The sequence below is a fragment of the Cynoglossus semilaevis genome, chromosome 16, assembly GCF_000523025.1.
Source record: "Cynoglossus semilaevis isolate Cse_v1.0 chromosome 16, Cse_v1.0, whole genome shotgun sequence".
NCBI classification, from domain to species: domain Eukaryota; kingdom Metazoa; phylum Chordata; class Actinopteri; order Pleuronectiformes; family Cynoglossidae; genus Cynoglossus; species Cynoglossus semilaevis.
The window spans coordinates 2,148,942-2,169,329 of NC_024322.1; the positions used below are offsets into that span (position 1 = coordinate 2,148,942).

The 20,388-nt window shown below is 42.3% G+C and overlaps 1 protein-coding gene across 21 annotated transcripts in view; it reads right to left on the minus strand.

The window, feature by feature from the left end:
- Window positions 1-20,388, minus strand: part of neb (nebulin) — a 65,073-nt gene that overhangs the window by 23,641 nt on the left and 21,044 nt on the right. For 18 of the 21 annotated variants that reach the window (XM_025063554.1, XM_025063553.1, XM_017039870.2 and 15 more), the window contains 63 exons: window positions 19,783-19,813; window positions 19,462-19,668; window positions 19,266-19,370; window positions 18,830-18,937; window positions 18,425-18,736; window positions 18,118-18,324; window positions 17,921-18,025; window positions 17,659-17,766; window positions 17,267-17,578; window positions 16,965-17,171; window positions 16,768-16,872; window positions 16,522-16,629; window positions 16,116-16,427; window positions 15,819-16,022; window positions 15,604-15,708; window positions 15,391-15,498; window positions 14,983-15,294; window positions 14,687-14,890; window positions 14,156-14,260; window positions 13,941-14,048; window positions 13,527-13,838; window positions 13,211-13,414; window positions 12,974-13,078; window positions 12,773-12,880; window positions 11,925-12,236; window positions 11,614-11,817; window positions 11,421-11,525; window positions 11,055-11,162; window positions 10,629-10,940; window positions 10,335-10,538; window positions 10,126-10,230; window positions 9,911-10,018; window positions 9,487-9,798; window positions 8,787-8,990; window positions 8,589-8,693; window positions 8,361-8,468; window positions 7,951-8,262; window positions 7,614-7,817; window positions 7,424-7,528; window positions 7,220-7,327; window positions 6,823-7,134; window positions 6,634-6,738; window positions 6,346-6,444; window positions 6,147-6,248; window positions 5,915-6,022; window positions 5,520-5,831; window positions 5,323-5,427; window positions 4,736-4,840; window positions 4,539-4,643; window positions 4,334-4,441; window positions 4,131-4,241; window positions 3,703-3,900; window positions 3,508-3,612; window positions 3,293-3,397; window positions 3,095-3,199; window positions 2,379-2,486; window positions 2,171-2,284; window positions 1,899-2,096; window positions 1,386-1,490; window positions 1,175-1,279; window positions 969-1,076; window positions 249-356; window positions 50-157 (listed from right to left, as the gene is read on the minus strand). In XM_025063554.1, the coding sequence (XP_024919322.1) occupies window positions 50-157; window positions 249-356; window positions 969-1,076; window positions 1,175-1,279; window positions 1,386-1,490; window positions 1,899-2,096; window positions 2,171-2,284; window positions 2,379-2,486; window positions 3,095-3,199; window positions 3,293-3,397; window positions 3,508-3,612; window positions 3,703-3,900; window positions 4,131-4,241; window positions 4,334-4,441; window positions 4,539-4,643; window positions 4,736-4,840; window positions 5,323-5,427; window positions 5,520-5,831; window positions 5,915-6,022; window positions 6,147-6,248; window positions 6,346-6,444; window positions 6,634-6,738; window positions 6,823-7,134; window positions 7,220-7,327; window positions 7,424-7,528; window positions 7,614-7,817; window positions 7,951-8,262; window positions 8,361-8,468; window positions 8,589-8,693; window positions 8,787-8,990; window positions 9,487-9,798; window positions 9,911-10,018; window positions 10,126-10,230; window positions 10,335-10,538; window positions 10,629-10,940; window positions 11,055-11,162; window positions 11,421-11,525; window positions 11,614-11,817; window positions 11,925-12,236; window positions 12,773-12,880; window positions 12,974-13,078; window positions 13,211-13,414; window positions 13,527-13,838; window positions 13,941-14,048; window positions 14,156-14,260; window positions 14,687-14,890; window positions 14,983-15,294; window positions 15,391-15,498; window positions 15,604-15,708; window positions 15,819-16,022; window positions 16,116-16,427; window positions 16,522-16,629; window positions 16,768-16,872; window positions 16,965-17,171; window positions 17,267-17,578; window positions 17,659-17,766; window positions 17,921-18,025; window positions 18,118-18,324; window positions 18,425-18,736; window positions 18,830-18,937; window positions 19,266-19,370; window positions 19,462-19,668; window positions 19,783-19,813 (10,057 nt within the window). The remainder of the gene's footprint in view (window positions 1-49; window positions 158-248; window positions 357-968; window positions 1,077-1,174; window positions 1,280-1,385; window positions 1,491-1,898; window positions 2,097-2,170; window positions 2,285-2,378; window positions 2,487-3,094; window positions 3,200-3,292; window positions 3,398-3,507; window positions 3,613-3,702; window positions 3,901-4,130; window positions 4,242-4,333; window positions 4,442-4,538; window positions 4,644-4,735; window positions 4,841-5,322; window positions 5,428-5,519; window positions 5,832-5,914; window positions 6,023-6,146; window positions 6,249-6,345; window positions 6,445-6,633; window positions 6,739-6,822; window positions 7,135-7,219; window positions 7,328-7,423; window positions 7,529-7,613; window positions 7,818-7,950; window positions 8,263-8,360; window positions 8,469-8,588; window positions 8,694-8,786; window positions 8,991-9,486; window positions 9,799-9,910; window positions 10,019-10,125; window positions 10,231-10,334; window positions 10,539-10,628; window positions 10,941-11,054; window positions 11,163-11,420; window positions 11,526-11,613; window positions 11,818-11,924; window positions 12,237-12,772; window positions 12,881-12,973; window positions 13,079-13,210; window positions 13,415-13,526; window positions 13,839-13,940; window positions 14,049-14,155; window positions 14,261-14,686; window positions 14,891-14,982; window positions 15,295-15,390; window positions 15,499-15,603; window positions 15,709-15,818; window positions 16,023-16,115; window positions 16,428-16,521; window positions 16,630-16,767; window positions 16,873-16,964; window positions 17,172-17,266; window positions 17,579-17,658; window positions 17,767-17,920; window positions 18,026-18,117; window positions 18,325-18,424; window positions 18,737-18,829; window positions 18,938-19,265; window positions 19,371-19,461; window positions 19,669-19,782; window positions 19,814-20,388) is intronic. The other 3 variants (XM_017039886.2, XM_017039887.2, XM_017039890.2) reach the window with 3 other exon arrangements.

Here is a 20,388-nt window from a genome sequence, read left to right on the forward strand (position 1 = left end):
TGACCAGCGAGCGGTTTGAGTCCGTGGCATCGGCAGAAGGTTAGCTCACGTCGTTGACGATCTTGTGAGCTTTCCTGGCTCCGACAAAGTTGACTCCCTCTGGGTGAATAGTGTAGGCCTTAGCCTTGGTCATCTCATAGGCTTCCTTGTATTTAACCTACGCAGACGGAAGCACAGGTGAGTGAAATCATTTCACAGAAAAAGAACTAAATGTAGAAAAGTTGACATCACAAAAGTGAACCACTTACATCGCTGGTATTTAAACTGTTCAGTTTAACCTGCTTGATGAGCGGAGTGTCGTGAGGCAGGGAGAAGCCGGTTGGCATGAAGTTCTTATTGGCCTCCTTGTACAAAATCTGAAGTGGAGAACAGAACAGTAGAGTGAGACACAGAAAAATAAAACATTTTCATTTTTTTATTAGCCAAAAAAGGGTCAGTGTAAAGTTGATTTGACTCCACTCGGAGTTAAATCGGATATGTTTCACAGTGACTTGAACATGGGAGAAGACCAATGACAGACTGAGTAATGGAGCCCCTAAAGCAACTTTGTCAAAAGTTTGATTAGCTGAAGAAATATAACAGATGTAAGCAACGCTCGTCACTTAAAAGTTTTAGTGAATGTGATTTAAAAACACAGAAAGTTAAAACACCAACATTAAAATGAATACTTTGTGGTGTGAACCCATACAGACACATTGTTGAAAAAAATATACAACTGTTTACATTTTACACAACGCACATCGCCCGTAACATTAAAATTAATACTTTGTGGTGTGAACCCATATAGACACATTGTTGAAAAAAAATATACAACTGTTTACATTTTACTATATTAAATTAGCTATGTGTTGTACAGATATCAAAATTATATTGTTTATTTTAAATCGTTTACACCAAGCAGTAATGCATTTCTGGTTTATATGTGTGTGTATATAATAGTGAAGGTGTGTCTTGGAGCATGGACTCACATCACTCTGGATCTCATTGGCCAGACGAGCTCTCTGTGATTCAACAGTGACTGCAGGAGAAGTGTTTGTGCCCTTGACGTTGGCGTGGTAGTCGTAGCGGTAATTGAGCTGGAAAGAGAAAAAGAAAAAAAAAAAAAAGATGTAAAATTGTTTGCGTTCAATTAAGTACAACCTTTTCCTATGGTGTGAAAAATCAGGCTGCTCACATCACTCAGATTAACGGCGCTCTGCTTGGCCGTCTCGTACACTGGCGTGTCAGTCACCACTGTGAAGTTCTGCAAGTCTTGAATACCCTTGGCTCTGTACTTGGACTGAACAAAAGTAAAGAAATGAGACAGTGAGCGTCACTTCAGATGTAAAAAATATGAAGAGAGGTGTTGATTTGGAAATGGCGCTCAATGCTATGAATGGTCTCACCTCGCTACGAATTTCACCAGCCTGTTTCACACGGAGAATCTCGGGCGTGTCCCAGGCATAGCAGCCGATTCCTCTCAGCCAGTTCAGATCGTCTTTGTAGAAGACCTGAGAAGGACAGGTAAAGGATGAAGCTAGTTGATGACACAAACAGTACTTCACTTGGATAATTGCAACCTCAAGGACAATGCTACTGAAAAACACTTACTGCAGGCCAGTGTATAATTCTTCTAATTCTAAAATTCTCACACATATAAATAAATATAGTTGCTAAAGCCTAAAGTCAATTGTTCCCACAAAGGCCTGAGGTGTTCCAATCCCATCAAGGAAAGGATCTGGGTTCCATTTTGGAACTATAGTAAAAGACTATTATTGTTCATAGTCTCAGTAGTGAATGGAAATCAAAGGCTGTCCATATCATGGCTTGAAGGTTTTCAGTGTTTATCAGTGGCTGACATGCATGTGCAACAGTGACAACTAGAGGTACATCAATTTGTATTGACAGTTGACACTCACATCACTGAGCTGCTCGTTGACCTTACGAGCGTGCGCATACACCGGAATGTCAGGGACGCACAGCCACTGGTGCAGATACTTCCTGTAGTGGATGCCACTGACGATGGACTGGGTCTTGCCGGCAGCTAAGATCTCCAGCATGTCTGGTGGGATGTGGTTCTTGGCCTTGGTCTTTTCGTAGTTCTCTTTGTACAGACGCTGTAGAGACGGACAAGACGTCAGGTTTACTGCATATTAAATAGGAGGAGGAGAAGAGGTCAAATTTAGCTTACGTCCAAGACCAGCTTTCCAACTCTAACGCAGCGAGCTGTTGCAGGATCATCCTGCAGGGACTTGGGCAAACTGTAGAGGGTCTTGTACTTCTCATAGTCCTCCTTGTACTTCACCTAAAGGAAGAAAAAATGAAACCAGGTGTTTATTAGCAGTAGACAGACAGGACAAACAAGTGAAGACATTAACAGAGCTGACTGTCGGACTTACACTGCTCAGGATGACTTTCTGCTGTTTGGCGTGTTGCAGGGCATTGGAGTCAGGTGGAATCTGGTAGCTAGTGGCTTTGATTTTGTCCCAGGCAGAAGTGTAATTTTTCTGTTGATGGAAAAGAAAGTAAATTTATTTTGTCGCATTATAAAACAAAACCATATAAGCAACCATGTCACATTGTTTTATGCAAAATAAAAAAAAATATTTAGAGCTAAACACTAGCCTACCTCTACTCTTTCTAACCAAGAACCCATCAGTCACTCTGACAAACTTAAGCAAAGGCAAGCAGGCTAGAGAATTGAAAATGCTTAGTGTAAGTAACTCAATTAGGCTAGAGAATCTTCTGAAAATGCTTAGTGTAAGTAACTCAATTTGTTTCAACGATAGACAAGAAATTGTGTTGTTGAAGAATCTAGAAGCCTGCTGTTATTTTTATGTCTTTTCATCGTCTATTTTCTTAGTTTAAATCACAACATAAGAAAAAAGATTTATTTTTCTCCACACTGTATATTTACAGTTAACAAGAGATTCCTTTTTGTTGCATTTTTTTTATATTCTCTCCAATTTTCTTACGTCCTCAATTAGTCTTTACAACCTCAAATTCAAACATCTATCTAAGTCACAGAACCATCATAACCAAAATATCCTTTGTGGTTGCAGTATTTCAAGAGTTTGTGAATTAGTAGTTGGCGTGACTTCCTGTCAAAACTTACGTTGCTGAAGAATTCTTTAAAGTTGTGGCATCTGGCGTAGTCGTAGGTGTCCAGAACCGTGGTGTACAGGTGCTTCTCCTTGTGGTAAGCCTCCCTGTAGTTGAGCTATAAACACAACAGCCATCACTTTATCGACATTCTCAGGTAGCGATTGATGCGTCAAACTCTACACAAAGTTGTCCAGTCCAGGTTACTCACCTCGCTGGCCCAGGTGCTACCCAGAATAGCAGTCACATACACTGGCGTGTCCGTCACAATGGAGTAATTGTTGAACTCCTTCTTGGCCTCTTCTCTGTATTTGCGCTATAAAGGATAATATAATACGGGTTAGTTATCACACAAGCATCTTAGGAAATGCTGTTATGTCGAAATGTTTAACCCCTCAGCCACGTTTTGTATGCGGTGCTACTCACATCACTCTGCATGTCGTAGGACTTCTTGGCACGAATAATCTCTGGTGTGTCCCACGCGTAGCAACCAATTCCCTTAATCCAGTTCATGTCCTCCTTGTAGAACACCTAAGAACAAACAGCATGTTAAGAAAGAGTAAACCAAGTGTTCTAACTTTTAATTGGTCTTGTAGTGCAGAATGAGACGTAAAATCCTACATCACTGAGGATCTCATTGTTCTTGCGGGCACGGATTGCCTCCTGCTGCTCAGGAGGACATGTCCACTGGTGCAGGTAGGTGCGGTAGAGGACGTCGCTCAACATGTCCTGACACCTCTTGGCCACTTGGTTGGCAATGACATCAGATGGGATGTGGATCTTGGTCTTGTTGCCGTGGTAATCCTTGTGGTAGAGCCTCTGTGGATGACACAGCGCTGTGTTATTTTCCTATCAAACCCCAGAATAAAAATACTAGAGGAGTAAAAGCTACATGTCTTTTTCCACATAGGGGATGATTTTAAGTATTGCCGTTGAAGTATTGACTCAATAAAGGACAAGAGACTAAAAAAATTGAACTAAAACTAGTTAAGGTTAAAAGTTTAAAATTTTTTTTAAAAAAGTTAAAAAAAGTATGTTTTCCATCTTACCAGTCCCTTGTTCTTCTCCTGTTGTCCACAGCGAACAACCTCAGGGAAGTCAACCAGGGTTTCAGCCATGTAGTGACCTTTGGCCTTCTCATGAGTGTCCTTGTACTTGACCTAAGGGGATGTATTTAGGAATAGAAGAATTTAATTATTTAACACAAAGAGCAAAATTCTGTAAGTGACGTCTGTAAAGAAACGACGCTCACGTCGCTGGCGATATCCCTGCCCTTCTTGCTACTGAGGAGTGGGATGTACTCGTGGTCCAGACTGTAGCCTGTGGCCTTTGACTTGTCCCAGGTGTCCTTGTAGAGTTTCTGCAAGCACACAGGATTATTAAAAGAAAAAGTGTGAAAAAAATGAAAACAGGACATTTGTGATAAAACATCTGCAAAAGAGAGTCAGAGAAAGTACCAGGCTGAGGATCTTTGCTGCTTCCCTGCTGTGAGCCAGCTGAGGAGTGTCCTCCGAACCGATGTAATGTCCCTTCTCTGCGTTGAAGGTTTCCTTGTACTTCAACTAAACAGAAAGGGCACATCATTTAGATGAAGATATAGATTTTTGTAGGTCAGGTAAAATGCCAAAAACGTCAGGGTTATATTTTCACTTACGTCGCTGAGGTTGGCAGCATTGATCTTTGCCAGAATAATCTCAGGTCTGTCCACAATGAGGGTGAAATTACTGTGGGCATCTTTGGCACCTTGCTTGTACAGTCTCTGCAGAAGAAGGTAAAGGTAAGGATTACCGTGTAGTAATGATAATGATGATGATGATGTCACACATCAATCGTTGACTAAATTTTGACTTTTGTCAGATTAGTTGATGAATAAAAATCAGAAGTTACCTTTTTGTATATATAATTCCACTGTCCACCCATAGTTTTTCTCATATACAGTTGATACACATTATTAATTTATTCACGTTATTATTATTATTTGCATACACTGCAAGATGCCATCTCATTCAGCATAGGCTAGATTTCCAGTCAGATGCATAAGAGATGGCCTCAGCAAGCACAGGCCAGTAAATAAGTCGACTGCCGACAAGATGACTGACGCACAATTGTCAAATAGATTACAAGATACTGTAGATTCATGACCACTTTAATGAAGTTCTGAAAGCAACTCTCATACTGTAATGAAGTTTTTTTATCAATTGACAATCCTAATAATAATAATTGCTTAAAAGAAGAACATACGTCGTTGAGAATCTCCTGGGCCTTCTTGACTTTGTTATGTTCAACTGAGTCAGCGGCCACCCAGCCACAGCCACGGATCCATTCCAGGTCAGCTTTGTACACATTCTGGAGACAGAATGGAAATGAAAAGACAAATTTAAATCTCTCAGGCCAGGGTACAATAGTTTCAGCACAGAGGGCCTCAGCAAAACACTCACATCACTCTGAAGATCGTAGATCTTTCTGGCCTGGACCACATCGTTGGAGTCTGGCAGGCAGGTCCATTGGTGCAGACGAGTTCTGTAGTTGAAGTCGTTGACTTGGTTCTGACATTTCTTGGCCAGTTCCAGGGTCAGCATGTCTGCGGGCAGGTGGTACTTGGTCTTGGACTTGTTGAAGTCCTTCTTGTACAGAACGTCACTGGCAATCTTGACTGAGTTCATGGCCAACATGATGAGAGGATCCTCTTCCACACAGCGGGCACCGATGTGATGACCCTGCTGCTTGCGGTACGACTCCAGGTACTTGTGCTGCAGTACAGACACAAATTAATCTCTAAACCCTCCATAAGAAAACATTGAAAAGAAATGAACATGCTAGTCTAGTTGCTTACCTGACTCTGCACTTTAGACATAGAGATGCAGTTCTTGATGGGAACAGCGTCTCCAGGCATGTAGTATCCTGTGGCTTTGACGTTGTCCCATGCTTGAGTATAAAGATGCTGCAAGAGACGGAATTTCCACCAGTTAATACTTAATGTAGCAAAATCATGAAAGAGAAGTAAAGTTACTTGAACTGATTGGTGCCATTAAAAACTTCAGATGTTGTCATCTTCACTGCCTTACGGGATGAATATTCTTGGCCACCTCTCTGGCTGTTGCCATCAGTGGAGTGTCCACCAGTGAGTACTTAGTCTTGTCCTGGTTCCAGGCCTCACGATATTTGGCCTGGAAAAGAGCGAGAGAGTAGAATACCGTGATGAAAGACGTCGGTTAGATTGAAGTGAATACCAACGGGATGGTGGAGAGTCCGAGTCTTTCTCACCTCGTTAAGGACCTGAGCGGCGTTCTTGGCGCAGACCAAGTCCACTCTGTCTGTGGGGACTGTGTATTCCTGTTTGTCCAACTTCACACGGTAGCCTCTCTGAGAGAGAGCAGGAAGCAGAGCGGAAATTAAAAACCTATTTTATGTAGAGCAATGACTTTTTAACAAGGTCAGAAGGTCAACTTAAGAGGCCCCTCTATTATTTATAATCAGTTTTGTTTCCATTAGCTGACTATCAGACTATACCAGTCTGAACCGCATAAGAATAGAACCAGTGATTGGACTTACTTCGGCCAGGATCTTCTGGGCATGCTTCACCTTCATAACATCCACACACTCATGTGGCATCCATCCACATCCACGTATCCACTCCATATCGGCTTTGTACACAGCCTGAACAGACAGAACAAAGTAATTAAGTCAATTAAAGATTATTGAGCTCATAATAGGTATATATGTGACAAAAGATAATCATACATCACTCTGGAGATCATAGGCTTTCCTGGCCTGGACCACATCGTTGGAGTCCGGCAGGCAGGTCCACTGGTGCAGACGAGTCCTGTAGTTGAAGTCATTGACCTGGATCTGACATTTCTTGGCCAGTTCAAGGTTCAGCATGTCCACAGGCAAGTTGAACTTGGTCTTGGACTTGTTGAAGTCCTTCTTGTACAGAGCGTCACTGGCGATCTTGGCTGAGTTCAGGGCCAACATGATGAGAGGGTCGTCCTGGACGCAGCGTGCACCGATGTGGTGGCCCTGCTGCCTGCGGTACCCTGCTTTGTACTTGTACTGGCAGAAATAAAAGGCAAAGGTTAATTAAAAACAAGGAAACTGATTGATTTGCTTATTGATCCGATCATGTTTTTTTACTTACATCACTGATGATATCTCTGGAAGCTTTGGCCTTCAGCACAGACACAGCATCCTGCTTTACATGGTAAGCCCTGGCCTTCTGCTCATCCCAAGCCTTTGTGTACAGTTTCTGCACAGAAAGACAAAAGCAAGGTTGTTAACAATCGGAAAAAACAATTATCCTTTTTCATCCATTTTTAAGATTTACGGTAGTTAATTTACTTACATTGCTAATATTGATGGAATTAGCCTTGGACAGTTCAAAGGTTGGTGTGTCGTTAGGCAGGTGAATAATGAGCTTGTCTTTATCCCAGACTTCCCTGTATTTCCTCTGTTAGAGAAAAAAAAAAGACAATCAAATGCAAATTCACGCACATTCTTAAAAACCTTTTCGGCAGCCCAAAGCTAACACTCACATCACTGAGAATGTCAGAGTTCTGCTTGGACAGGACAATGGCTGGCAGATCCACCACACTGGTGAACTTGACAGTGCTTGGGGGCTGGCGGTAAAGTCGTTCGTTGAGGATGTTCTGGGCATTCCTCACTTTGAGGACATCAATGCAGTCCTGAGGTGACCAGCCGCAGCCCTTCAGCCATTCCAGGTCTGCTTTGTAAACAGCCTAAAGAAAAACCCATGAGCAAGTTAACTTTTTTTTTTAAGTTAAATGTTTTTCTGTCTAGGATAGATAAATGCTGGTAAAAAAAAAAAAAAAAGGTCTGACTAAAATGCATAATCCTAAAATGTGTACTCACATCACTCTGTAATGCATAGACCTTTCTGGCCTGGACCACATCGGTGGAGTCCGGCAGGCAGGTCCACTGGTGAAGGTAGGTTCTGTAGTTGAAGTCGTTGACCTGCTGCTGGCATTTCTTGGCCATTGCTAGTGCCACCATGTCCCCTGGCAGGTTGTATTTGGTCTTAGTCTTATGGAAGTCCTTCTTGTAGATGTTGTCGCTGAAGATCTTGGCAAAGTGAGCTGCCAGCATGATCTGTGGATCATCCTTAACACTGAGGGCGCCGATGTGGTGACCACACTGCTTGCGGAATCCGGCCTTGTACTTGTACTGTTCAAAATTAAAAACATTTGTAAGAACATTTGTTTCGGGTTTTTCTACCAAATATAAAAAAAAAAGAAAAACAATATAAGAGGACAGTTACTTACGTCACTGACGATGTCTCTGGAGGCTTTGGCTGCTACAACAGAAACTGCATCTTTGGGAAGGAAGTAGCCTTTGTTGATGGCGTTCACAAAACCTTCACGATAAGCTTTCTGTGAAATTAACAATAGTGCTGTCAGAAAACAAAAAGCAATAAAACAAAACAAAAAAATATACACAATGCTCTAGTGCCCCAGTCCTATAGATAAAGATGCAGAAATGATGATATTTACCAGACTGTAATTGAGTTTATTCTGTTTGGATAACATGATCTCAGGCGTGTCAGGCATGATGTGAAGGTTGGTCTTATCACTCTCCCAGGCAGCAATGTAAGCTCTCTGTAAAGAAAGTGAATAAAAATATCATTAAAACTGACTTAATCATAAAACATGTTTTATTTTAAATATAAAAATTTTAAAAAAGAATTGTACCTTGTTCATGACTTGGGCATTGGCCTGAGCAAGAGCATATGGCATGTCAGTGGTCTGAGCAGTGAACTTGAAGAGACTGGGATGCTGACGGTAGCCCCTTTCACTAAGGATCTCAGCAGCTTTCTTGGCCTTCTCCACATCCACTGAACCGATCGGTACCCAGCCACAGCCCTTGATCCATTCCATGTCAGCCTTGTACACAGCCTGGGATTAGGTAAGAAAAAGGATTTCAGTTAGGGTTAAAATATATTCTCCGCACTTAATGGCCAAAACCCATCTTAAAACATCCCTGTTTTCGGCATTTACTCTCTATTTACCGTAATGAGGCTTTGGGAGAAGAGTAAGTGTGGCTATATACAAACTGTTTATATAGTCATATATTTAGCAAAACACGTAACAACACTTAAAATATACATGGCCACTGCTCAAAATTAGCTGTTTTTCTATACCAAAAGAAAGTAACTTACTTGATATTACAATTAATTTCAGTATGCTATGGTTATTTTATTGTAATGTTTCCTTAGAGTTGGAAAATAATATGGCGGAACATATATAGTTACGCAAGTCAAACAAATGAAAACAAAGTTACACAATTCCTGCTTGTTGCCGCATTTAAAGCATGTCATAAAAATACGGTAAAACAATAAAAGAAGCTCAGAGTAGAGCTTGTCTTGAGTGATGACACACACGGAGCACTCACATCACTCTGCAGGTTATATGCCTTTCTGGCCTGGACCACGTCATTGGAGTCTGGCAGGCAGGTCCAGTTGTGCAGGTGAGTTCTGTAGTTGAAGTCGTTGACTTGAATCTGACATTTCTTGGCCAGTTCCAGATTCAACATGTCCACAGGGAGGTGGAACTTGGTCTTAGACTTGTTGAAGTCCTTCTTGTACAGAACATCACTGGCAATCTTGACTGAGTTCATGGCCAACATGATGAGAGGATCCTCTTCTACACAGCGAGCACCGATGTGGTGACCAACCTGCTTACGGTAGCCGGTCTTGTATTTATACTGGGTTAAAGGAAAAAGAAAAAGTTAGAAATGGAGTGAAGAATAAAGCTACGCGGTCAAACAGGAGCAGAGGAAACAATGAAGAGTAAGAATCAAGTTTTGTTTGACGTACGTCACTGATTATGTCTCTTGCATGTTTGGCAGCAATAACAGAAACAGCGTCATGTCTGTAGTCGTGGCCCTTTCTGAAGATCTCCTCCACAGCTTCCCTGTACACTTTCTGAAATGAATTAAAAAAAAAAAAAGATGTGTCAAAAATATTTTAAAAAGGTAAACATGAAACCTACCAATACATTGATCTAGTTCCAAGCGTCCTAACACAAGCACCTTGCTGATGTTGTATGCATTAGCTCTGGAAAGCAGGATCTCTGGTGTGTCAGGAGGTACATGAATCTTGAGCTTGTCACTCTCCCAAGCAGCGATGTAGTTTCTCTATGGTGTGGAAAGAAAGTCATTATGAGAAGAATTTCTCAACAGTGTTGGTGTGATAGCAAAAACAATGTTGTGGAACAGTAAAAGATGGTGGTGTTCTCTACCTTGTTGATGATATCAGCATTCGTTTTGGCCAGCACCATGGGCATCGAGCTCATGTCAGTCTTATACTTGTGCTTGCCCAGCTTATCCCTGTAGAGACGTTCACTGAGGATATTTGCAGCATTCTTAGCCTTCAGTACGTCCAGTGACCCAATGGGCACCCATCCCACGCCTACGACCTCATCCATGTCAGCTTTGTATACAGCCTGGTGGGAAAAAATGTCAACACCAATAAACGCAGTCAACATGGCGTAGAGGACTTGTCATACTTGCTGACTTTGTCATAAAGTGCTCACATCACTCTGAAGGTTGTAGGCTTTCCTGGCCTGGACCACATCGTTGGAGTCCGGCAGGCAGGTCCACTGGTGCAGGTGAGTTCTGTAGTTGAAGTCGTTGACCTGGATCTGACATTTCTTGGCCAGTTCTAGGTTCAGCATGTCCACAGGAAGATGGAACTTGGTCTTGGACTGGTTGAAGTCCTTCTTGTACAGAACTTCACTGGCGATCTTGGCTGAGTTCAAGGCCAACATGATGAGAGGGTCGTCCTGGACGCAGCGTGCGCCGATGTGGTGACCGACTTGTTTGCGGTATCCCTGCTTGTACTTGTACTGGTCAAATCAACAGGACAAAAAAAAGAAAAGTTTTATTGTTGCCACCTGAAAAGCTGTATTTTGGTGTGTTAATCATATTAGTAAATACACAGTATATTACGCTTTACTCACGTCACTGACGATGTCCCTGGAGGCCTTGGCAGCCTTGACGGACACTGAATCTGGAGGAAGCCAGTAACCCTTTCTAATGTCAGCCTCAAAACCTTGTTTATACAGTTTCTGCAAAGAGAGATTTATTTACATGAATTTAATGCCAACATTACATGTTGTATTATTGGACATTTATAAAAATCATCTACCTCCAAATCATTCAGAACGGTTTATGCTACTATCTACCTAGTAGTATGTGTATACTTTTGTGAAATACTCAAAAAGATTACTCAAAACTGTAAAAGATTTAAAAGGAAAGCAACTGTTACATACAGTAAATTCAGTAGAACTAAGATAAAACTCCAACCTTTGGGGACTGACACTAACCTGGCTGACATTGATGGAGTTCTGAAGAGAGAGTATAATCTCAGGAGTATCAGGCATGATGTGAATCTTGGTCTTCTCTCTCTCCCAGGCCTCAGTGTAGAGACGCTGGAAGACAACCAAAACATAAACCATCAAAAAAAGACCATGACAAAAAAAAAATCTAATTGCAGTTTTTGTTGACAGTGTCTTTTACCTTGTTCATGGTCTGGGCATTATTCTTTGCCAGTACAAGGTTCATGGCATCATTCAGGCTGGTGAAGGGAACACTGCTTGGATGCTGACGGTATTTTCTCTCACTCAGGACATCTGCAGCCTTCTTGGCTTTCTCCACATCCAGCGAACCAATGGGAACCCAGCCGATGCCCTGGAGCCACTTCATGTCAGCCTTGTACACAGCCTGCCAGGAGATGGAGCCAAGAACTTGTGTTGAGTCATGACACTCGTACCATAACATGAAATGTAAAATTCTAAAATCCAAACTGCAAAAAAATACATCACACTCACATCACTCTGCAGGTCATAAGCCAGTCTGGCCTGGACCACATCGTTGGAGTCTGGCAGGCAGGTCCAGTTGTGCAGGTGTGTTCTGTAGTTGAAGTCGTTGACCTGGATCTGACATTTCTTGGCCAGTTCAAGGTTCAGCATGTCCACAGGAAGATGGAACCTGGTCTTGGACTTGTTGAAATCCTTCTTGTACAGAACGTCACTGGCGATCTTGGCTGAGTTCACAGCCAGCACCATCAGAGTATCGTCCTGGACACTGCGAGCACCAATGTGGTGACCGACCTGCTTCCGGTATCCTGTCTTGTACTTGTACTGGAGAGAAGATTTGATATGATTATTCTTGTGCCGTCAAATGCAGACTTTGTAGAGCAAATACAGAAAAAAAACTTAGTATGACAAAACCTTTACTAAACTACACTATAAAACCTCAACTTTTACAGGGATCAAGGTCAGTTCTTCAAATCAATTACATCATTAACAAATACCAAGGTGTTTGAGCTTAGAAATGTTAAAACACTCATATTTGACTTCATGAACACCTAATCATTAAAAAATGTAAATTTATGTTAAAGAGTAGTTAAAGAGACAATTTTCAAATTTTAACCATAAAAATCAATCTGCATAGACTGGGCTGTCATTAATTCCCAGCTACGTTGAGTTTGAGAAATCTGCAGAAAACCTGTTTCTCTGCTTCGGACAACATCCACCAAAAAGGTATTTGCAAATTTCCTACAAATTAGAATTAGGAGAAGTGTGTTGTTTGTGCAAATTTGAATCACATGATGGGTTTCGCAGTAGGAGCTATAAGAAGATATTTTTGCACATTAAAAAAAAAAAAAAAGACTTACATCACTAGCGATGTCCCTGGAAGCCTTGGCAGCAAGGATGGAAATAGCATCTTGACGCATGTCGTAGCCCTTCTTCTTGGAATCTTCATGGGCCTGCTTGTACCTTTTCTGTGAGCATACACAAACATCCCATAAACATTAGGTGTTTTATCAAGGTGGCTTATAAGAAAATTGGAGTTACTGTTTTGAGTGTTTACATACATAACTGTAGTTGACATTGTTGGCCTTGGCCAGAACAACATCCATGGCGTCAGGCATGAGATGGATCTTGGTTTTCGCACTGTCCCAGGCTTCAGTGTACAGTTTCTGTAATCACAGGATAAACATTAGCGGAGATACAATACGTTTTTGAGGGTATTTTTTTTAATCTGTGTTTCTCTTAAAGGAATCTGAATGATGACCAAAAAGCCTAGAGGAAATCCATCTACGTGTAAATACCTTGTTTATGGTATGAGCATTGGCCTTGGCCAGAGCCATGGGCATGTCTTCTGTGGTAAGTTTGAACTTGTAGTTGCTCGGATGCTGACGGTACTTCCTTTCACTCAGGACATCTGCAGCCTTCTTGGCTTTCTCCACATCCAGCGAACCAATGGGAACCCAGCCGGTGCCCTGGAGCCACTTCATGTCAGCCTTGTACACGGCCTGCCAGGAGACGGAGCCAAGAACTCGTGTTGAGTCATGATATTCGTAACAGGGCGTAATATGTCAAATTCTAGAATCAAAACTGCAATAAATAAATAAATGTCACACTCACATCACTCTGCAGGTCATAAGCCAGTCTGGCCTGGACCACATCGTTGGAGTCCGGCAGGCAGGTCCACTGGTGCAGGTGAGTTCTGTAGTTGAAGTCGTTGACCTGGATCTGACATTTCTTGGCCAGTTCGAGGTTCAGCATGTCCACAGGAAGATGGAACTTGGTCTTGGACTTGTTGAAGTCCTTCTTGTACAGAGCATCACTGGCAATCTTGGCTGAGTTCACAGCCAGCACCATCAGAGGATCGTCCTGGACACTGCGAGCACCAATGTGGTGACCAACCTGCTTACGGTATCCTGTTTTGTACTTGTACTGGAGAAGAAAATATAGGAGTAATAAGTACAAAGAGCAATAACGGCATCCAGTAATAAAATAAACATTAATGCTACTCTTTAGTGAAATCTATCAGCTTACATCACTGGCAATGTCTCTGGAGGCTTTGGCGGCCTTAATGGAAATAGCATCCTCGCGCATGTCGTAGCCTTTCTTCTTGGAATCTTCATTTGCCTGTTTGTACTTTTTCTGTGGTAACCAGATGGACACAGGCATTAAAAATTATAATGACATTTTTTTTGTTATATACAACAGCTCATCAATGATTAAGACTAAAAGGTTTTAATGTAACATACATAACTGTAGTTGACATTGTTTGCTTTGGCCAGAAGAACATCCATTGCATCAGGCATGACATGGATGTTGGTCTTCACATTGTCCCAGGCTTCAGTGTATGATTTCTGGGGACACAGACATGTGGAGGTAGAAGAATCAACAAACATTATGACTGTGGCATGTTTAGATTACAATGAAAAATAATAACAAAATGTAGGTGTCTTTAAAGAATCTATCATAAATAAAAAAGGAAAATTCAATTAAAGTGAACAAACAGCAAACAGTTTCCTTATCACACTCTGCTTGGGTTTTGTACAGATTCTCTTTAAAAGGTCAACCGGTCTTCTTAGAGATTATTTTAAATCTTGTGTCAGTATTATAGAAATGGACACAGCTGTCTATTCAGAAAGTCTTTTAAGGCCCAAGCAGCTGCGTCCTCTGAATTTAAAGCAAACATTAGTTGTAGACTTCAGTTCTTAAACAACCAAAACATTTTGAAGTCTATTTACTTTGTTGGATTCATTTATTGTTGTTCGTTTGTGTTTGCATACCTTGTTCATGATATTAGCATTGGCCTTGGCCAGAGCCATGGGCATGTCTTCTGTGGTAAGTTTGAACTTATAGTTGCTCGGATGCTGACGGTACTTCCTTTCACTCAGGACATCTGCAGCCTTCTTGGCTTTCTCCACATCCAGCGAACCAATGGGAACCCAGCCGATGCCCTGGAGCCACTTCAGGTCAGATTTATAGACCGCCTGAGAGGTGAAAGAGAAGAGAACTACAGAATCTGGCAAACAAGTATTATGATCGAGTATTCGTGAAAAAAACATCACAATATTATACTCACATCACTCTGCAGGTCATAGGCCAGTCTGGCCTGGACCACATCGTTGGAGTCCGGCAGGCAGGGCCACTGGGGCAGGGGAGTTCTGTAGTTGAAGTCGTTGACCTGGATCTGACATTTCTTGGCCAGTTCAAGGTTCAGCATGTCAACAGGGAGGTGGAACTTGGTCTTGGACTTGTTGAAGTCCTTCTTGTACAGAGCATCACTGGCGATCTTGGCTGAGTTCACAGCCAGCACCATCAGAGGATCGTCTTGGACACTGCGAGCACCAATGTGGTGACCAACCTGCTTACGGTATCCTGTCTTGTACTTGTACTGGAGAAGAAAACATGAGCAATCAATGATTATTATCATCCAGGAATAAATGTTATAATATTAAATTCTAATCTTTAGTGAAATCTGTCATCTTACGTCACTGGCAATGTCTCTGGAGGCTTTGGCGGCCTTAATGGAAATAGCATCCTGGCGCATGTCGTAACCTTTCTTCTTGGCATCTTCGTTGGCCTGTTTGTACAGTTTCTGAAGAAAACAAAAAGAGATAGAGCAAACATGTAAGGACTTTTTCAGTTTTGAAATATAAGATTTCTTCTGCAGATTTCCCGACACTTCCCGGCACATACTTACCAAGCTGTAGTTGGCTTTGTTGGCCTTGGCCAGAACAACATCCATGGCATCAGGCATGATGTGGATGGTGGTCTTGTCCTTGTCCCAGGCTTTAGTGTATGATTGCTGTGAAAATAACATTTGAGAGAACAATCAATGTGAGGATTTTTACTCCTGTCCATCCTGGGAACCTTTAACAAAGGATACCTTGACGAGTCATAAGACTTTACTCATACCTTGTTCATGTTGTTTGCATTGGCCTTGGCCAGAGCCATGGGCATGTCTTCTGTGGTGAGTTTGAATTTGTAGTTGCTCGGATGCTGGCGGTACTTTGCCTCACTCAGAATCTCTGCAGCCTTTTTGGCCTTCTCCACATCAAGCGAACCGATGGGAACCCAGCCGATGCCCTGCATCAACTTCTGGTCTTCCTTGTACACAGCCTAAACAAAATTAAAAAAACAAGGTATGTGATCCTGGGAAGTAAGCCTCACTTGACATCATGAGCAGACACACGGTGTCCATGTTCTACTCACATCACTCTGCAGGTCATAAGCACGTCTGGCCAGGACCACGTCATTAGAGTCTGGCAGGCAGGTCCAGTTGTGCAGACGAGTGATGTAATTGGCATGATTGACCTGGATCTGACATTTCTTGGCCAGTTCTAGAATCAGCATGTCAACAGGGAGGTGGAACCTGGTCTTGGACTTGTTGAAGTCCTTCTTGTACAGAGCGTCACTGGCGATCTTGGCTGAGTTCAGGGCCAGCATGAGCAGAGGATCGTCCTGGACGCTGCGAGCACCAATGTGGTGACCAACCTGTTTACGGTATCCTGTCTTGTATTTGTACTTGGGTAACAAAAAAGAAACAACATCGGGTGACGAAAGGTAGAAGAAAGAAACATCAGGGTAGTTTATGACAGAATAAACATCAGAGACTTACATCGCTAGCAATAGTGGTGGAGGCCTTGGCAGCCTGGACTGAAATAGCATCAGCACGAAGGTGGTGGCCCTTTTTCTTGGCCAGTTCATTGTCCAGTTTGTAGAGTTTCTGCAACAAAAGACATGTATTTTTGAAAGTGCACGACCTAAAAGAGGCGTTATAATTTAATCTCCTTAAAGGTCAAAGACCACAAACAAACTAAAACCAAAAAGAATACTTTAGTTAATGTGATGTGTAAGTCATTACCTCACTGTAGTTCTTCTTATTCTCCTTGGCCAGTACAATGTTGATGGCATCGGGCATGACATGGACGGAAGTCTTGTCTGTGTCCCAGGCTTTGGTGTAGGATTTCTACAAAAAAAAACACCCATAGCTTCATACCAGAGAGGAGATAAAGGAAGTCTCACTTTTGTGAACCATTTGTTTAAAGCCCTGTGTGGTACCTTATCCATGATCTGGTTGTTTGCAGTGGCCAGGGTCAGATCCATAGACTGCATGTCCTTGGTGAACTTGAGGTTGCTCGGGTGTTGGCGGTAGCGTTTCTCACTGAAGATCCTGTCGGCTAGTTTTGCTTTCTCAACGTCCAGCGACCCGATGGGGACCCATCCAATACCTTTCATGTAGCTTTCATATTCACTCTTGTACATGTTCTGAAAACCGACACCACAAGAATCAGCGCTTCTTTACAAGGTGCAGAACGTTCATTGAGTGATTGCAGTTTTTAAATATCACAGTCTTCGCTTACGTCACTGGCGATGAACTGCATGTTGCGAGCCAGTTGAAAGTTCATGGCATCAGGCAGCACGGTGTAGTGGGATATAACCTGCTTGTATCCAGTCATGGTCTGAACCTTTGAGGACTCTTTGGCGTGGACCACACTCCACATGTCCACAGGGGTGTGGTACTTCAGCTTGGACTTGTGGTAGTCCTTCTTGTAGTTCTTTTCACTCTGCATCTTGGCCACCTCCATGTAGTGCACCAGAAGAGGGTCGTCCTGGAGGCTACGGAAGCCCACGTGGTGACCTCTGGCCTTTTCGTAGGCCAGTTTGTACTTATACTTTAAGGTAGAATGCAGAGTTTGTTACTGGGCGTGTTTAAAACAACAGTTGATAACTGTTTTATAAAAGTGGTACTTACATTACTGGCAATGGTTGTTCCAGTCTTGGCAGCAAGAATTGAGATAGCGTCCGCTTTGAGGTTGTGGCCCTTATTGGCCATCGCAACCACACCAGCTTTGTAGAGTTTCTGTGAAAAAATAAAATAAAAAAATACTGCTTTACATAATGACATTCACAAATTATAGACTATTTGAGTATACCTCTATGTGTACTGCTTAAGCAGTGAACATTATCATCATATTAGGTGTCATTTGATTGGTGGGCATCAGTTATCTCCTTACGTTGCTCATATTGAGGGCGTTGGCCTTGGCCAGAACTATCTCAGGAGAGTCAGGCATGATGTGGACTTTGGTTTTGTCTGTGTCCCAAGCTGCAGTGTAGGCTTTCTGTAAAGAAAACAAATGGACATGGAAATCATTTTCCCCCCATCAAAACGTCATTGAAACGCTTCTGAATCTAATTTCAGATTAGGATTTACCTTGTTCATGATCTGGTTATTAGCACTAGCCAGAGTCAGGTCCATGGAGTCCATCAGTTTGCTGAACTTGTGGTTTGATGGATGTGTGCGGTACCTGTGGTCACTCAGAATCTGACCTCCAATTTTGGCTGTCTCCACTCCCAGTGAGCCAATGGGAACCCATCCAATACCTTTGATGTAGTTGTTGTACTCAGACTTGTAATCCCACTAAGAAAAAGAGATGAATTATGTTTTGTTTTTAAATCTCTTGTTTTTGTTCAAACTTATTTTTAATCATTGAAGGTACCACTCGATTGCTGTCACTTACGTCACTGCTCTGCAGGTTCATGTTGCGACACCTCTGCAGGTGCAAGTTGTCAGGCAGCAGCAGGAAGCTGTGAGGGATCTGCTTGTATCCAGTCATGGTTTGAACCTTTGAGGCCTGTTTGGCGTGGACCACACTCAACATGTCTACTGGGGTGTGGTACTTCAGCTTGGTCTTGTGGTAGTCCTTCTTGTAGTTCTTTTCACTCTGCATCTTGGCCACCTCCATGTAGTGCACCAGAAGAGGGTCGTCCTGGAGGCTACGGAAGCCCACGTGGTGACCTCTGGCCTTTTCAAAGGCCAGTTTGTACTTGTACTATACCACATGACAAAATGATATTCACCGTGATCATTTGGTTAACGTCGACCTACTGTATGATTAAAGGAATATAGATTTTTGAAAACGTACGTTGCTGGCGATATTAGTTGCAGATCTGGCAGCTAAGACGGGGATGGCATCTTCTTTCAGGTGGTGACCTTTATTAGCCATCTGCACCACACCAGCTTTGTACAGTTTCTATGAATGACATGAGATAATGTTACTTTATATTTAGCAATTGTTAATAAGTCACTTAATTCACATATTAACAGCAAATAAAAAATGCCAGTATTCAAGCAAGAATAAAAGCTGTAAAAATTGATCCAAAAAGTGCTTTAAACTTCAGTAAAAAGATACAATCTTGTTTGTTTAACTCTTTAGGAAACATTTAAACTGGTTACCAATAAGAACAAAAATCATGAGCTGGTGATATTGACTGTAAAAAAAAAAAATTAATCTGAATGAAGTGAATAAACAAAGTGAAAACCTTAGATTACATCTGACTTGTGTTTTTGTAATGACTTACGTTGCTCATATTGAGGGCGTTGGCCTTGGCCAGAACTATCTCAGGAGAGTCAGGCATGATGTGGACTTTGGTTTTGTCTGTGTCCCAAGCTGCAGTGTAGGCTTTCTGTAAAGAAAACAAATGGACATGGAAATAATCCCCCCCCATCAAAACGTCATTGAAACGCTTCTGAATCTAATTTCAGATTAGGATTTACCTTGTTCATGATCTGGTTATTAGCACTAGCCAGAGTCAGGTCCATGGAGTCCATCAGTTTGCTGAACTTGTGGTTTGATGGATGTGTGCGGTACCTGTGGTCACTCAGAATCTGACCTCCAATTTTGGCTGTCTCCACTCCCAGTGAGCCAATGGGAACCCATCCAATACCTTTGATGTAGTTGTTGTACTCAGACTTGTAATCCCACTAAGAAAAAGAGAGAATTATGGGTTTTTTTTAATGTAATTTTTAAAAAATCTCTTGTCTTTGTTCAGACTAATTTTTAATCATTGAAGGAACCACGTGATTACTGTCACTTACGTCACTGCTCTGCAGGTTCATGTTGCGACACCTCTGCAGGTGCAAGTTGTCAGGCAGCAGCAGGAAGCTGTGAGGGATCTGCTTGTATCCAGTCATGGTTTGAGCCTTTGAGGCATGTTTGGCGTGGACCACACTCAACATGTCCACTGGGGTGTGGTACTTCAGCTTGGACTTGTGGTAGTCCTTCTTGTAGTTCTTTTCACTCTGCATCTTGGCCACCTCCATGTAGTGCACCAGAAGAGGGTCGTCCTGGAGGCTACGGAAGCCCACGTGGTGACCTCTGGCCTTTTCAAAGGCCAGTTTGTACTTGTACTATACCACATGACAAAATGATATTCACCGTGATCATTTGGTTAACGTCGACCTACTGTATGATTAAAGGAATATAGATTTTTGAAAACGTACGTTGCTGGCGATATTAGTTGCAGATCTGGCAGCTAAGACGGGGATGGCATCTTCTTTCAGGTGGTGTTATTATTATCCATCGAAAACTGTATTGCTACAATTAAAAAAAACAGTAATGTTAATTATCGACAAATGAGTTGTGTTCTGACCTCACTAAGGCTCTGGGCGTTGAATTTAGCCTGGATGAACTCAGGGGTGTCA